Source organism: the organism of the source record quoted next, unplaced genomic scaffold, assembly GCF_019419815.1.
Source record: "Pyrus x bretschneideri cultivar Hongxiangsu unplaced genomic scaffold, Pyrus_bretschneideri_v1 Contig4, whole genome shotgun sequence".
NCBI classification, from domain to species: Eukaryota; Viridiplantae; Streptophyta; class Magnoliopsida; order Rosales; family Rosaceae; genus Pyrus; species Pyrus x bretschneideri.
Genome location: NW_025999723.1, coordinates 2,189,036 through 2,205,297, shown reverse-complemented (window position 1 = coordinate 2,205,297; position 16,262 = coordinate 2,189,036). Strand labels below are relative to the sequence as shown.

Below are 16,262 nucleotides of genomic sequence, written 5' to 3'. Positions count from 1 at the left end.
TGATTGATGAAAATTGAGGATTTTGTAAAAGGAATAACGTGCAAGTTTTGAGTTCCATTGTTAAGGTTTAAACTTTTGAGAAAAGCTTCATAACCTTGAAAACAAAAACTCTTTCATTTTACATATCCTTGCACATTTAATATTTTGTAGTAAACTAGTAGTGTATATATGTTTTTTTATTAGGCTCTTACTTTCAAGTGTAGATATAGTACTTAAACGACAATAATATTTATGTGGCAATGTGTGGTATGTGTAAATTTAAGAAAAAAATTATATTTTTCTTAACGGGTCATAACCGGTTGGGTAAAGTAACCTGACCTATTAAGGACCCGTTAAGATAACGGATGTGACACGACACAACCCGTTAAGATAACAAGTGTTATACAAAAATGACACGAACACAACAGATACAACCTGTTTGCCAGGCCTAGAGAGAGGGAGGGAGCGGGAGAGGAGAAGAAGATGTGGTTCTTGAGAAGGAAAGGGCCTGGGTTCTCATCATCTTCCACAGCAAAGGAAGTTACTGAAGGGATTGATGCCACTGGTCTCACCGCCATTGTTACAGGCGAGGGAGTTTTCGTTTGCTTCTTCTACTTTTTTTTTAAACTATTATTATTTGTTCTTATGGGAAAATTTTCTTTGGTTATGCATATCGATGTTGCAGGAGCATCTAGTGGTATTGGCACCGAAACTGTACGCGTTCTTGCACTGCGTGGCGCCCATGTGGTTATGGCAGTGAGGAACATGGCAGCCAGTAAAGATGCAAGAGAACAAATAGTGAAGGCAATCCCCAGTGCCAAAGTTGATGCCATGGAACTGGATCTCAGTTCGTTATCATGCGTTAGAAAATTCGCATCGGATTTCAATTCCTCCGGTCTTCCTCTTAACATCCTAATGTACAGAAAAGGTACAAGTTCTTGAAGAGGCTTAGTTCATAAAATCCACCTCAGGTAATAATACTCGTCTTTTCATAAGTAACAATACAGGAGTTATGCGAACCCCTTTCACGCCTTCGAAGCATGGACAGAGCCAATAAAGGTTCACTGGGGCAGATGCTCTACTTAAGTAATTCATTTGTTTAACTGTAAACTACAATTATATAATATACACGGGTTATCTTTAAATAAAATATATGTATCTAATATACATTTATTCTACTTATACTTCATATCAAATATTATATGAGCAATAGTGCTCTTGTTCTGTCATTCAAACCGAAAAAACCTTCTCCCACCTATCATGTACGTATATTTTTCTCATCACTTTGCCACTTTCTACTACTATATTGAAATTTTTGTAACATTGAAATTGTGATAAATCATCATTTGAAACCATCTTTAATATCATATTGCATATAACCATACTATAATAAGATTTTCTTAGTTATTTTCGGTTGCTCCTACTAAAAGAAATTTCTGGCTCCATCCCTGCTTCGAAGAACAAGATCGAACCTCAGTTCGCCACAAACCACGTAGGTATGTCGCATTTGTTACTCTGTAAAACTGACAGTTTAAAGTACAAATAACAATAACGACGACAACCAACCCTTATCGCACTAAGTAGGGTCAGCTATATGAATCCTAAAACGCTATTGACAGTTTAAAAAGTATTGTTGGTTAAGTTGTTCTAATTGACTGAATGTTTCTTCCAGTTTAATCTGTAGCCAATCTAGTTTTATAACTTTTAACTGTTGGTGTCGGAGCATATGCATCAATGAGCTCAGCTAACTGTTCATAATTCTTTGATTCGGGAGAGTTGATTTGCATCTGTTTGGTTATTTTACTGATTTTGCAGGTCATTTTCTTTTGACAAATCTTTTGTTGGATACTATGAAGAAAACAGCACGCAAAAGCGGCAAAGAAGGGAGAATCGTAAATGTGTCCTCAGAAGCTCACCACAACCCGTATCCTGAAGAAATTCGTTTTGATAAAATTAACAACCAAGCAGGGTAACATTGAGATAATTCTTAGTTTTTAGATATTTAGATAGTATTATATACAATTTAGTCGCATGAGTCACACATAGGACTTTGATTAAAAGCGGGTGGAGCTTATGCAAGAAAGTTTGGACTTGGATTTTGGTCATATCAGTACTCCTGCACAAGTTAGTCGCGTATTTTATTTGTTTTCGGTGTGTTTCCTCGGTTTTAGCATATGCTGAATGGAGGGAGTTTGATATGAGTCTAATCCTATCTGCAGGTACAGCAGCTTTCGTGCATATGGCCAATCAAAGCTTGCTAACATTTTGCATGCTAATGACTTGCAAGACGCTTAAAGGTAATCAGCAACGTTAAATCAGCAGAATCGTGATTCTGAAAATACCCGCTCGCGTGCATTGGTCCAATACGTCTGCACTTTTACATGTAGATATAAACACACATTACCTTGTTTTATGTTTATGGCAGTCATGGTGTGTTGAGTGAAGAAGGAGCAGATATAACTGCAAACTTGCTTCACCCTGGTGCAATTGTTACCAATCTGTTTCGTTATGGCAGCATTATTAACGGTAAATCACTTCACTAAACCAACTATGTGAGTCTTATTTAAATGTATTCCGATATAATCTGCATACTATCGCTTGTCGAGGAGGTTTGTATTCAGTGTGTGTTCAAAGTTTAAACCGAACCAAAATCGAAGTCAATCTACAAATCTCAAATTTACATATTCATTATCAACTTTCTTAGTTTCGGATAATCAGACGTTTGGTTTTCTGGTTTGATGCAGGGCTTGTTAATGTGCTTGGTAGAGCTGTGCTTAAAAATGTTCAGCAGGTAAGTTACATCTGCTTGAACCTCTAGAGCAAACAACATACCAAGCGAATTTGAATAATTCGAAATATGATGAACTTCCAAATAGTCGTTTAAACGTAGAATGTCGTGTTGTTTATTAACTTTGTCGATTACAGGGAGCAGCAACGACGTGCTATGTGGCACTGCGTCCACAAGTCAAGGGGGTGACCGGCGAATATTTCTCGGACTGTAACCTATCCAAGCCAAGGCCACAAGGTCAAGACGTAGAGATGGCAAAGAAACTATGGGATTTTAGCATGGATTTGACTAAATGATCTTCTCAAAACTTAAACTCTATGTAAATACTTAAGGGAGTGCCCTTTGTGCTGTGTCGTTTTTAGGGTCAACATGTTCTAAGATTCATACAACGGACTCTCCTTACTAGAATAGCGGTGGTTGTTTGTTGTTTGAATAATAGACTCCAAGAATGCTGTTACTTATAAATCAGAAGTTGAACAATATCCTTTTAAAGTGAATAAACTCCTTTTTCTGCTCGTAACCTTGTCGTTTTGATTCAAGATTGCTTTTCGTTTGATATCTTGTATCAAGTTTAGGAATTTCATCTTCGAACAAAATTCCGTTGTTAAACATAGATGTCCAACCTATTGAAAATATCACAAGGCCAAACAATCTTAGCAAGTTAAGTCAATAACTAGCAACAGTGTACAAGATAGTGGAGTTTGTTCCAAAAGATTTAAATCCAAATTACAAGATAAACGAAAATAAGCCAAATCGTGAACAACAAAATTCATTTCAATCCTTTCACTATGTTGTAATGTGCTTAAATTTGAAGCAACGGTAATCTTTACCAAATTAAGAATAAGATGAGGATAGTTGTGGTAATAAAAATGACATTTTCAAACTTTGTGTGTATCTAAAGAGTGGTGTATCACACACCCTTTCTTACTTGTCATGCATTTCTCTTAATATTCGACCGTAAGATTAACTAAATTAAAAAAAATCAAATGACATAAAATAAAAAAGATGTGTATGGATAACATCAGTTTATCAAAAAATTGTGACACTAAAAACATAATAGGAGGCGACAGCGAGGCACCCACCACCAAAGCAAAGAAAAGAAAACACCTCGTCAAAACTCAGTAAAAACCACTTTCCCATCTCTTTGCGTGCAGAGAGAGAGAGAGTGAGAGAGCAGAAGAAGATGTGGTTCTTCAGAAGAAAAGGGCCATCTGGGTTCTCATCATCTTCCACAGCAGAAGAAGTTACTGAAGGGATTGATGCCACTGGTCTCACCGCCATTGTTACAGGTGTGGGAATTTCCATTTGCTTCTTCTTTCTTTAAGTTTCATATGCAGATGGTATACTTTCTTCAACTATTATTCCGTATTCTTATGGGAAAATGCTCCTTGGTTCTGCATATTGATGTTGCAGGAGCATCGAGTGGTATTGGCACCGAAACCGCACGCGTTCTTGCACTGCGTGGCGCCCATGTGGTTATGGCAGTGAGGAACATGGCTGCCGGTAAAGATGCAAGAGAACAAATAGTGAAGGCAATCCCCACTGCCAAAGTTGATGCCATGGAATTGGATCTCAGTTCGTTATCATCCGTTAGGAAATTCGCATCGGATTTCAATTCCTCCGGTCTTCCTCTTAACATTTTAATGTAAGAAATGGACAGAAATGGTACAAGTCCTTGAAGAGGCTTAGTTCATAAAATCCACCTCAGGTAATAATAGCTTGTCTTTTCGTAAGTAACAATGCAGGAGTTATGGGAACCCCTTTCATGCTTTCGAAGGACAAGATTGAACTTCAGTTCGCCACAAACCACGTAGGTATGTTGCATTTGTTACTCTGTAAAACTGACAGTTTAAAGTACAAACAACAACAACCACAACAGCCAACCCTTATCGTACTAAGTAGGGTCGGCTGTATGAATCCTAGAACGCTATTGACAGTTTAAAAAGTATTGTTGGTTAAGCTGTTCTAATTGACTGAATGTTTCTTCTAGTTTAGTCTGTAGCCAATCTAGTTTTAGACCTTTTATCTCTCGGTGTCGGGGCATATGCATCAATAAACTCAGCTAACCTTACATACTTCTTTGATTCGGGAGGATTGATTGCATCTATTTGGTTATATTTCTGATTTTGCAGGTCATTTTCTGTTGACAAATCTTTTGTTGGATACTATGAAGAAAACAGCACTCAACAGCGGCAAAGAAGGGAGGATCATAAATGTGTCCTCAGAAGCTCACCGCTACTCTTATGCTGAAGGAACTCGTTTTGATAAAATTAACGACCAAGAAGGGTAACATTGAGATAGTTTTTAGTGTGTACAGGGTATTATATACGTGTTAGCGCATGAGTCATATAGTATTTTGATTAAATACGGATGGAGCTTATGCAACAAGTAAGTTTGGAGTTGGATTTTGATGCCATATCAGTACTTCTGCCTATCTGCAGGTACAGCAGCTTCCGTGCATATGGCCAATCAAAGCTTGCTAACATTTTGCACACTAATGAGCTTGCAAGACGCTTAAAGGTAATCAGCAACGTTAAATCAGCAGAATCATGTTTCTCAAAATACCCGCTATGCTTGCATCTGTCCAATACGTCCCTACTGTTATATCTAGAGATAAACACACATTACCTTGCTTTGTGTTTATGGCAGTCATGGTGTGTTGAGTGAACTCTGTTATTTGTGATTGTTCAACAGGAAGAAGGAGCAGATATAACTGCAAACTCACTTCACCCTGGTGGAATTGTTACCAATCTGTTTCGTTATAACAGCGCTATCAACGGTAAATCACTTCACTTAACCAACTATGTGAGTCTTATTTAAATGTAGAATTCCGATATAAACTGCATACTATCGCTTGTCAAGGAGGCTTTGTGTTCAGGGTATGTTTAAAGTTTAAACTGAACCAAAATTGACATCAATCCACAAATCTCAAATTTACATATTCATTATCAACTTGCTTAGTTTCGGATAATCAGACTTTTGGTTTTCTGGTTTGATGCAGGGCTTGTTAATGTGCTTGGTAGAGCTGTGCTTAAAAATGTTCAGCAGGTAATTCACATCTGCTTGAACCTCGAGCAAACAAAATACCAAGCGAATTTGAGTAATTTGAAATGTGAATTTTCAAGTATTCGTTTAAACGTAGAATGTCGTGTTGTTTGTTAACTTAGTCGATTACAGGGAGCAGCAACGACGTGCTACGTAGCACTGCATCCACAAGTCAAGGGGGTGACCGGCGAATATTTTTCAGACTGTAACCTATCCAAGCCAAGGCCGCAAGGTCAAGACATGGAGATGGCGAAGAAACTATGGGATTTCAGTATGGATTTGACCAAACAATTTTCCGAAAACTCTATATAAAGACTTAAGAGAGTGCCCCTTGGAAGATGAAAATTTTACAGTGTGTTAACGACTTAAAGAGACAAGGTGCAAAATCGAGCGCAATGACGTTTTAAGATTCATACAGCCAACTCCCTTAGTGGAATTAGCCTTGATTGTTGTTTGTTGTTTGAATAGTATACTCCAAGAGTGTTGTAGCTTGTGTATGAGAAGTTGAACAATATCCTTTCAAGGTGAATAAACTCCTTTTCTGCTCGAGACCTTTGTCGTTTTGAACAATATCCTTTCAAGGTGAACAAATTCACTTGACATTCGTTCCGAAAAGACAGGAGAAGTTGAAGAGGTATAAGAGAGAACCATGCAGTTAGATTTCTTCATTTCACTTGAGTGATGATGTACACTACATACATGATGACGATGATACAACAAAATAGGTAGTTCAAGACAGCATTATACAATGTTACACATGAGCCCACAAAAAATCGGTGCAGAAAACAGAACGTGTAGGCTTCAAAAATCTCCGACTGACTATTTCGTTAACAAGTCCGGCCCCCGGCTTAGTCTCCATCTTCTGTACAGCAGTTTCAGACCCAAAAAATTGTTCCAAAGCTAAATAGTATTTGCCTCTTAGCTTTTTCTTTTCCTTCTATATGAACATCTCAAAGAATATACATTTCTTGCTGCCTTGAGTTTCTTGCTTACCAGAGGAACCGCAATGGATCAGATCATCAGAAACCATCCTCGTCGGCCAAAATCAAGCATATTTCATAGCTCCAATCAGTCAAGCACTCAATGTTCTACAAGTCAAAACCGCATCTATGTACAACAAGAGTATGTTATTTGTCAGGATGTGAGCTTGATATGCATAATTCCGGAATCAGTTCCATCTCATGGCTTTGCTTACCGGATGTCATGAACCTGAAGACTAAGCCCATGCCATGCAAAAGAGTTGTCTGCTTCCAGCCACTAACTTCCCGGAGCTTCAACCTTATTCCGCAGTTCTTCAACTTTTGAGTTTTTATTGTACAAAATATACTTTCAGCATGATGGATGGTTGATCCAGAATATCCAAAATGGTCTGGTTAACTTGAGAGCTTGAACTGATTGGTGGTTCCATCAAAACAAGTTAGACACCATTTGTGCGGTTCGGCAAAGGAGAGTTGGGACTTAAATCCAGTTTCAGGTTCATCTTAACACGATCCTTAAGGAGTTGGCGAGACACCCGATCAGCTAAAACTGATTGTTCATGCTCTGCGTGGGCATGCCTTACAAACCGCTTTCCCAGAACATCATTTTCGCAGGGTATCAGTTCTGAGAAGATATGAGATCCTGGCTGCTTCCCTCGAAACATGTCAAGACATGAATCATGATAGGATGAAGAACCATTGACATAGAGACCATTCGAGGGCTTTGAAATTCCTCCAAAACCCTCTTGCAAGTTGATGGACTGTTTCATGTGAATAAATGAAATGGCACCACTGCCACCTGTAAGAGGAGTGGATGAGCCCGAAGTAGTACGTGGGCTAGATATAGGTGAAGGTGACATTCTTCCATTTAGGTGTGATGGTGACCTTGAGTGCAATAGAGGGCTTCCAATGGGTGAGACGGGGCATGATATGTTCCTTGGAATATGGATCTCACTGCAGTTTAGGCAATAAGATCAAAATCTTATTATCAAAATGTTGTAGTATGCACCATCACAGATGTTGTCACACACATCACCGGAGAGAAACATAGAGATAGATGGATATATATACATATGTGTGTGTGTGTGTGTGTGTGTGTGTGTGTGTGAGAGAGAGAGAGAGAGAGAGAGACCTGGTATGGTTACTAGTTTTTGAAACTCTAGATGAATGAATTGCAAGCCTATCTGAATCCAAGTTGGAGAAATTCCTTCCTTGCCCAATACCCTGACAATGATCAATAAAACACAACAGATGAAAATAAGAGGCGAGAAGAGAGGACCCGTGCAAATAACTATGCTTCATCAGAGTCCAATAAAGGATTCATAAATGTTTTTATACTTGGTGAAACACAACACAAGGAAAGATTTTCAATCCCTCAACGGATAGAGACACTAAAACACAAAGATTTCAACATCTGTATTCTCTCTACATATTGGGACTGGGTTGGGTTGTAATGTGAACTCATGAGTTCTTGGCACACGTTTAGGAAATAACAGATATAGAACCTGATAGCATGCACTATGCTCAAACATAAATGAAAAAATGATCACAAAACTACCAACACCGTAAGACACCAATTTTACATTTGTGGTAAAAATGGAATTCATACCAGTGCTTTCACTCCATTTGTAATCCCAGAGGGTGGATCAAAAGGCTCAGGGCTCAACATAGATCTTTCCAAAGGCGCAGCATATTTCACAAAAGGATGCTCCAAAAGCTGGGCAGCTGTAGGACGATGTAGTGGATTTCTCTGTAAGCATTGCCTTATGAAATCCTTTCCATCGTCCAAGAGGCTATCTGGCATTATTGGAAGTTCTTTGCTATTCCCAATCTTAAACATGGCAGCAACCTTTTAACCACAAAAAGAAAAATATTACACAATGTAAAGAATACTTGAACAGCCGCCATGATCTCAATCTCAAATTCAAATTCTTATAACCCCCAGCCCTACATCCAATAAATAAATAAATGTACAAAAGTATTTGTTTGTAGATATATATTCTTACCCCTTCATACTGGCTCCAAGGTGGTTTTGTCGTAGCCATTTCCAAAACAGTGCACCCAAGACTCCATATATCCACAGCAAGGTTGGCACCGCTTGAGTTCTTTATAACCTGGGCAAGCAACCAAAATGAAGACCTAAGTAAACCCATCAAGAAGCATGTCGTTGATGAGAAAAATCGAAAAAGTAGAAGCAATCTAACCTCAGGTGCCATCCAGTAAGGGCTTCCCTTAAATGATAACGGACATGACTGCCCGGTGATCTGCAAAGCACACAAGATAGTGGGTTATGGTTTGCAATATCATGTCAAACTCCTTTAATCATATTGAGATTAAGTATGCCTGCGCCTACATGCTTGGCCATCCCAAAGTCTGCCAACTTGACACGTCCATTTGGGTCTACAAGTATATTTGCTCCTTTAATATCCCTGAACATGAAAGATGCTTAATGTTCAGTAATTACATCACGATCAATATATTACAACGGTTGAATTTATGTTTCAAATTACTTGATCAAGAATAGATAATGAATTTCACCTGTGAACAGTGTTTTTAGCATGTAAATATGCCAGCCCTGACAAAATTTGCTTAGTATAACTACGAATTGCTAGTTCGCCAAATTGCCCAAAGTCTTGGAGAAGTTTATATATGGAGCCACCAGATACATACTCCAAATATATATATAGCCGGTCACCAACCTGTCATAGGAATGAATATCAGCATAAATTACAGTGATTGCTTGAATCTTCAAATAAAAGTTAATTTTGCAGAAAATGTGATTCTATGGGGTCCAATCTAGAGTGCGATGCTTAGCTTCTCCAAAGGCCAGTGAATTAACAACTTCTCAATGTGTAGAGACTAAGCTTCAGACTCATAAGTCATAACTAACAAATGTAATATTGACAAAAAAGACAAATGAATGAAAGATCGATATTTAAATGTGTACTAAAAATAATATATCATGGACAAAAGACTTACTGATTCAGACCCATAATATTGCACAATATTTGGGTGCCGTAAACGGCTCAATAAAGCAATTTCCTGTCAAAACGTTGCAACATAAGAGTCAAATAAAATAAATGAAGGAAAGCATATAACTTTTGTCCAAGGAAAGAACTTGAAACCTAAAACGAAATACCTGGTTTAATTGCTTAGCGCTTTCCTTTGACTTTGCATCATCAGAAAATAATGTGACCTCCTTCATCGCACACATTTCACCACTTTCACTGAACAAAGTTGGTAATAAAAAATCAGATTGGCATAAATTTCACACACAAGCAACCCATGAGAAATCAGATTGGCATAAATTTCACACACAAGCAACCTATGAGAAAAACTAATTTATTGAGATAAAATGGATATTTTTTTTTACTACACTTGGCCAAATCATCAAGCAAATATCATTAGAACGTTCCATTAGCATTTGCTCCCAGAATTTTATATCCTTTAGAGTATTAATGGCTAAGTACTTAGATAAATGATTGCTTAGTTGTGTGTGTGGGGGAGAGAGAGAGAGAGAGAGAGAGAGAGAGAGAGAGAGAGAGTGTGTGTGTGTGTGTGAGAGAGAGAGAGAGAGAGAGAAAAGAAATGTATTTGCGTATCTACCTATTAAAACCAACATAAACATGTCCAAAGGTCCCTCTACCCAGCAGCTTTCCCTTTTTCCAGCGTGAACCAGGGCTTGATGGGTTCTCTGCCCTTCCTGGACTTCGTGGCACAGAAGGAGATGTTGCTGCTGAATTTGAATGAGAAAAAGGGGAAGCAATTGTAATTGTCGGGGGAAGAGGTAAACGGTGACTTTGTTGTTTCCCATCATCAGCCCAGCTTGTCTGTGTCTCATTGGGAGTCCCTCCTGCTCTAGGGTCAATAGGCGTAACAGCACCACTCTGAATTCTTGAGCCTGGGCCTGGGCTTGTCATTCTGGGACTAGGTACCGGAGAATACTCAGGGCTACCCCTGCTTTGTTGCCAAAACAGCGGTCCAGACATATCCCCTCCCATTGAATTATGCCCAGAATTGTGACCCGAACCTGGACTGGAGCAGTGGCCAGATCCAAGTAGAGTGACATCTGTATAAGTTTTTGCAGCCCAGAAAGCAGAGTTCACGACTTGCTCAGTGCCAAATGCTCTCATTGGGCTTCTAGAAGGACTTGACAATGAGCTGTCGGGAGCACTGCACAAAGCTCCATTATAAGGAACCTGTAGGTTTGGCACATGGCTGCCTAAAAGTCTTCGTTTAGGCGATGTAGGGGAAACGTGATTACTGAAAGAAATGTTAGCTGATTTTTTAGGCTCTCTTGAGAGTACTGGAGCAACAGTGGATGACTGATCCTTGAGCATCACACTTCATAAAAATTGCAGAAAAAATGTCAAGGATGAACAAGCTAAAAGAATTACAAATAAATCATACACAATCATGCATATTAAAAAAATATGCATACTAGTAGCATAATGGCATGTGCAATAAATGAAAGCTCACCTGCAAGGGCTGCCAGCAGCCGTTCTAGGACCATTGTCAAAGTCAGTTGCCTGAGGGCTACGATGGCATGATGAGTCAGCTGGATCGTCACTATCAACAGAGCTCTCACTAGAGACTGAATCAGTGACCATGTCTCCATCTACGTCTGTATGATTTGACCTACTACCGATGCACGCAGGTCTCGGGAGAGGTAGAAACGATAATGGCTTAGAGCCTTTTTCTGATCTCGGTTTTGTTGATATACTAATTCCAGAATTTGTACGAGCAACATGAGCAGGATGTAGACCAGGAAGTGGAAGTGGTTGAGCATTAGTCCTTTCAGCAAAACTTTGACATCTGGCAACATTTTTTGAGGGCGAAGGAGATCTTGATTCTATAGGGGATTGACATCCCTTTTCCGAAATTGTGTCATTGCAATTTCTTCGAGATCCTCCTGATCTACTATTCACTCTACTTTCTGAAGAAAACTTAAATTTCCGATGTAAAGAGTCAATGAAACTTTCCTTTCCTGCCTTCTTCTTTGCTTCTTTGGACGACAACTTCCCCCACCATGAAGGCATATTTCTCATACAAGGTTTTTAAAATCCAAGGGAAAGTGCTTTAAAGGAAGTTCATTTTCTAGCATTATAAGTCAATTGTATAACACCATTACATGGGTTACCAATCCGTTACACGAGTTCACAATTAATTCAGCACATTATCAAAATCTGCAGGGATAAAGGCCGCATGTCAGTAACTCTATTTAAAGGATTTCTATGTTAGTTAATAGACCAAAAGCTATGCTACAAAAACAACCAAAATTAAGTAAAGTCCACTAGCACCTAAATCTTGAGGTCTAAAATTTGGTAGATCACAGGAGTTTGACCATATCAAATACTCGTGCTGTACTCCCAAACCCGGCTTCAAACGACACTTAGTGAACTCAACAAATGTGGATCATTGAAATTTAGAGTGCAATATAATATCCATGCACTAAGTTAAATTAGCTCACACCCACTTCTTTCCAATCCCCAAGCCTTAATCTTTGTTTGGTTCCTGAGAAAAGCAGCAAATTGCAAACGAAACCCATAATTTCAAATCCAAACCTTGATAAGTTGGGTCATGTAAAACAACAAAAAGACTCTGATTCAACGAGCACAACGGACGTATTGCCTCCAATTTTCAATACCCAAGAACCAAAAATAACGGTAACAACAACGTTCAAATTTTCCCTTTCAATTTGCTTTCTCCAATTTTCTCGGGAACCAAACAAAAAGTTTCGATCCCAAATTGCTCACTGCCACAAGCTCGCAACACAGATCTACTTGCAAACTTAAACACTAACACAGAATCCACAGACAACTAAATTAACTCAAAAAATCAGTAATTTACTAAACTTGGATAACAGACAAAACGATACTCACTGTAAATTTTCAGGAGCTGCAAAATCCGAGCTGAACCCACTTGGAATCTGGCACGAATCTCGACGATAATTTGATGGGCTGAATTCTGATTGCACAGTGAAATAGCTCGGAGGAACAAAATCCCTGGAAATGAAGGACGTAAAGCGGATTGGATTATGAGGAATTTGATGTAGGTTGTTGCAATTGAAAGGAAGAAGAGAATCGTGGCTTTTAGAGAGAGAGAGAGAGAGAGAGTATTCTATTCTGAGCTCAAAAGACATTAATAAGTTGTCTGGAGCTGCTGAGTTTTCATTTTTATATTTTACTTTTAAAATACGAATTGGTGATGAAAGTAACTCTTTTTCTCGATATCTTACCATCATTTTACGAAATTTTTGTTAATGATCGGACTTATTCGTATTATAAATTATTATATACAGATTTTTTATGTACAACTTTATTTATTTGTAGTATAAAATAAATGATCGGAACCAATAAAAATATTATGAACATTTATCTATTTTGCTATAACTAATTGATGAAAAAAAATTACTTTTAATTAATTTTTAGCATATTGTTAGCTATAATACATGTACTTTTGACCGAATCTTATTTTACCCCTCTATAGACCATTGTAATTGCTCAAAGGCATAATTTCCTATATCCACTAATTATTTTAATAAAAAAATGTGGCAATGGTGATTATTAGTATGACGGTCAAGTTATCACGTTATATTATTCATATTTTTAATGAATTATATCATAAAATCATAAGTTGTTTTATATGATATCATACTTTTTATACTTATATTATAATACGTGAATTAAAATTACTAGACATTATGTGATTATCACTATAAAATTCTAAAACATTTGTATGTTTTATGAAAATATTGTAGAAAAGGTAAATTGAGTAGTCTAGGGACAACTTGATTATATTTGCCTAAGAAACAAAGAACAGACAACTTGATTGATACCCAACTTTTATTTATAAAGTAGTGCCGTATCTTCCCTTTTTTTATTCATCATAAAGCATACTTATGCCATCTAATTCAAATTAGCATGTTACAAACTTACTAGTAATAAGATCAACTAACCTTAGTGAAATACATAATGTTTGTTTTTTTTTTTAAATGAGATGACAATGATTTTATTAAAACATTAAGAACATGTATAAATTGAAGAAGTTGGGGTTCATCATAAAACTAATGGACAATATGAGGAGTAGTCTAGCTAAACACGTGGGCAACACAAATTGGGTGACGTGGAATACGTGTAGCTGTTAAGCTTCACAAGCAGTACAACCTGGCTCTAGTACCATAAAGAATATAGAATTTCATTATAAAATCAATTGGCAATATGAGGAGTAACTCAACTACTTATAAGTACACGCAAGGTCTCTCATTTCATCAATGTAAGATTCATTATCAACACAAATTTCAAAAAGGGTATCTTGAATTTAAATCAGAAGGCTTTTCAAACCAATAATACTCATAAAGCAAAAAAAAAAAAAAATAAGGACAACTTGATCAATCTAATAGACATGATACAGGCGGTATGTGAGTTTAAATTACACAATGTTAATAGATTTTGTTAAGTGGTAATTTTGTTTTGTACAAACTTTTTTGTTTGTTGGTGTCTACTGATTGAAGTCATTGTTTGGGTATGGCATAATGGCAGCAGAACAAAATGAGCTAGGGTTTGTCATCATATCATACCATCATTTTGTTGGAACCAAATATTAACACTTCTTAATATGTGCAATCAGAACAAAATGAATTGAACCATCCTATTCATTGATGGGGAATCCAATCCCTCCTCTAAAAATCTGTGTGGGTCTCACTATTTTTGCTATTCTCCAATAAGTAAACATTGAAGTATCCTGTATTCAAAATTCAATTCTGTTTTTTTATTCCGATTACCTTTACGTAAACGTGGCATAATATTTACAAAATGATCTTTAATTCATTATAGGATAAGATCATTAAGGGAGTTGTTATTGGTACTCTGAAAAATTATTATGAAAAGAGGTACGTGAGGGTATTATGTGGTATTCAATACACTGAGAATATTAGCTGTTAAATCATTGATCAAGAATTTATGACGAAGATCTAAGGCAAAAAATTATGACACGTAAGATGACCGTAATATAGGAGAATTTTGGTAGTAAATGGTAATGTGCCTCTTCTTCACAAAATTTAGTACCCATCAAAGTATATATTGAGTTTTTAAATATTTGTTTTTCTTTTTTGTTTGCTATAGAAAGTCAAATAGTTTTTACCCTATTAAAAGAAAAGGAAAGAAAAGATGAAGCCGTTTTAACCATTTTTATGCCAGCAAAAAGGTAGAAATAGTGACTCATATTTTAAATTTCATATTAATATTTTTTCTGAATATCTAATTAAAATGGAATTTCGAGCATGTGGGAGGTCCCCCAATAAACCAAAAAAAAGTGAGAGGCTGCGGATTCGATGTTGTGAGTTAGTGAGTCTGCTTGACTGTAGTCACGGGTAGGGTGAAATTCCACATACACTATTTGGACTCAAAAGAGATGGATAACGGTAACTCGCCACCAGTTGTTACCTAAATAAAATTTTGAGCATGTAAAAGAACCATCGGCGCTCCACCGTCGCCATCAACGACTGGATGTTTGTGGTGGTCTCCTTGAGTTTCATACACTTCTCGTCGTTGTGCAGAAAATGGTTTTGTGTGCAAGCATGTAGTGGTCCCTTACGAGCATGCAGTAAAATCTCTCCTCATGTAAAGAGATCAATACTTCTCCATGCAAATAAGCCGTATCAAGTGAGTTTTTATTTAACAGATGGTTCACTGTTTAAATATGCAACTAGCATTTATTAGAAAGATCACGCTACTTAGATTATGCATTGGTTGCATGAAAGTTTTCACTCGACATGTCATGTGGAGATGCACTCTCTGCTTTTTGAGTCGATGTCGCATACGATATAAAAACACTCCAAATTTTTCAAACTTCAAATTGTGATTGTGAAAGTTTGTAAATCTTGCGCCGTAGGTGACTTCGTACACGAGATACATGAGGGCCGTCTCCTTGTTTGTTTGTTTTCTTAATTCGTGATAATCTTAGGATGAATATATGACGTTTTGTTTTTGTTTTCACACTGCATTTTTAGTCATTGTTTGAGGTGGAGAGATCCGGTCGCATATGTCGCACATTGGTAGTCTTATTCACCGAAAACATGGTACAGGAATTTAGGAATTAATATAATATTATTTTGGAAAATAAATACTAAATTAATTTCTTAGGAATTAGAATTGATTTTATTTGGTATTTAAAAGCTTAGGGGCAGGGGATGCTCCGTCATCTCAGAGTCAAAGCATTAGGCCACCTCCAACCAACCCGGTTAAAAGGTTATAGGGCTAAAAATTGCTCAAAATAACACGAAAAACATCTCCAACCGATGGCTAGGCCAAAGGACTTGTGGGCTCCATCGAGTCCAAACCCTCAAATCAGGCCAACGGGTTGGCCATTTCTGGCCAGCCAGTCAACCCTCCAGCACCAGAATGTCAAGCTTGACATTTTGCCAACCCTCCAACTCAGCCCATTTGAATGATAACGGCTACCTAGTGTCAGCC

General features: G+C 37.5%; 2 protein-coding genes and 1 pseudogene across 4 annotated transcripts; 2 read left to right on the top strand and 1 right to left on the bottom strand.

Moving 5' to 3' along the window:
- Window positions 1-462: 462 nt before the first annotated feature.
- On the top strand, window positions 463-3,174 carry LOC125468900 (annotated as a pseudogene).
- Window positions 3,175-3,868: 694 nt separating this feature from the next.
- LOC103942459 (short-chain dehydrogenase TIC 32, chloroplastic-like) lies at window positions 3,869-6,361 on the top strand. Of its 2 annotated transcripts, none has more exons than XM_048565596.1 (8): window positions 3,869-4,056; window positions 4,181-4,412; window positions 4,502-4,581; window positions 4,900-5,053; window positions 5,209-5,287; window positions 5,462-5,546; window positions 5,769-5,815; window positions 5,935-6,361. In XM_048565596.1, exons 1-8 carry the CDS (start codon window positions 3,951-3,953, stop codon window positions 6,019-6,021), a joined length of 870 nt encoding a protein of 289 aa, XP_048421553.1. In that variant the 5' UTR covers window positions 3,869-3,950; the 3' UTR covers window positions 6,022-6,361. The 2 variants fall into 2 exon arrangements, with proteins under 2 accessions (XP_048421553.1, XP_048421552.1); XM_048565595.1 differs by having other exon boundaries at window positions 3,873-4,056; window positions 5,945-6,361.
- An 88-nt stretch (window positions 6,362-6,449) lies between these two features.
- LOC103958240 (mitogen-activated protein kinase kinase kinase YODA) lies at window positions 6,450-12,930 on the bottom strand. 2 transcript variants are annotated; one of them, XR_007251200.1, is made up of 13 exons: window positions 12,672-12,930; window positions 11,269-11,975; window positions 10,396-11,133; window positions 9,929-10,016; window positions 9,769-9,831; window positions 9,328-9,488; window positions 9,143-9,218; window positions 8,994-9,053; window positions 8,796-8,903; window positions 8,399-8,638; window positions 7,922-8,013; window positions 7,008-7,743; window positions 6,450-6,919 (listed from the first exon to the last, which is right to left on the bottom strand). XR_007251200.1 is itself a non-coding variant. In XM_009370489.3 (12 exons), the coding sequence occupies exons 2-12, from the start codon at window positions 11,835-11,837 to the stop codon at window positions 7,230-7,232; spliced, it is 2,709 nt and encodes a 902-aa protein (XP_009368764.2). In that variant the 5' UTR covers window positions 11,838-11,975; window positions 12,672-12,930; the 3' UTR covers window positions 6,450-7,229. The 2 variants fall into 2 exon arrangements, 1 of the variants encoding a protein (XP_009368764.2); XM_009370489.3 differs by having other exon boundaries at window positions 6,450-7,743.
- Window positions 12,931-16,262: the final 3,332 nt, after the last annotated feature.

Coding starts and splice junctions, on each gene's coding strand:
- LOC103942459 (XM_048565595.1), top strand. CDS start 3,951: ATGTGGTTCTTCAGAAGAAAAGGGCCATCTGGGTTCTCATCATCTTCC. Junction 4,413..4,501: donor CTTCCTCTTAACATTTTAAT/GTAAGAAATGGA, acceptor TCTTTTCGTAAG/TAACAATGCAGGAGTTATGG. Junction 5,547..5,768: donor TTATAACAGCGCTATCAACG/GTAAATCACTTC, acceptor GGTTTGATGCAG/GGCTTGTTAATGTGCTTGGT.
- LOC103958240 (XM_009370489.3), bottom strand. CDS start 11,837: ATGAGAAATATGCCTTCATGGTGGGGGAAGTTGTCGTCCAAAGAAGCA. Junction 10,017..10,395: donor GTTTATGTTGGTTTTAATAG/GTAGATACGCAA, acceptor AACTTTGTTCAG/TGAAAGTGGTGAAATGTGTG. Junction 8,014..8,398: donor CAAATGGAGTGAAAGCACTG/GTATGAATTCCA, acceptor GATCATTGTCAG/GGTATTGGGCAAGGAAGGAA.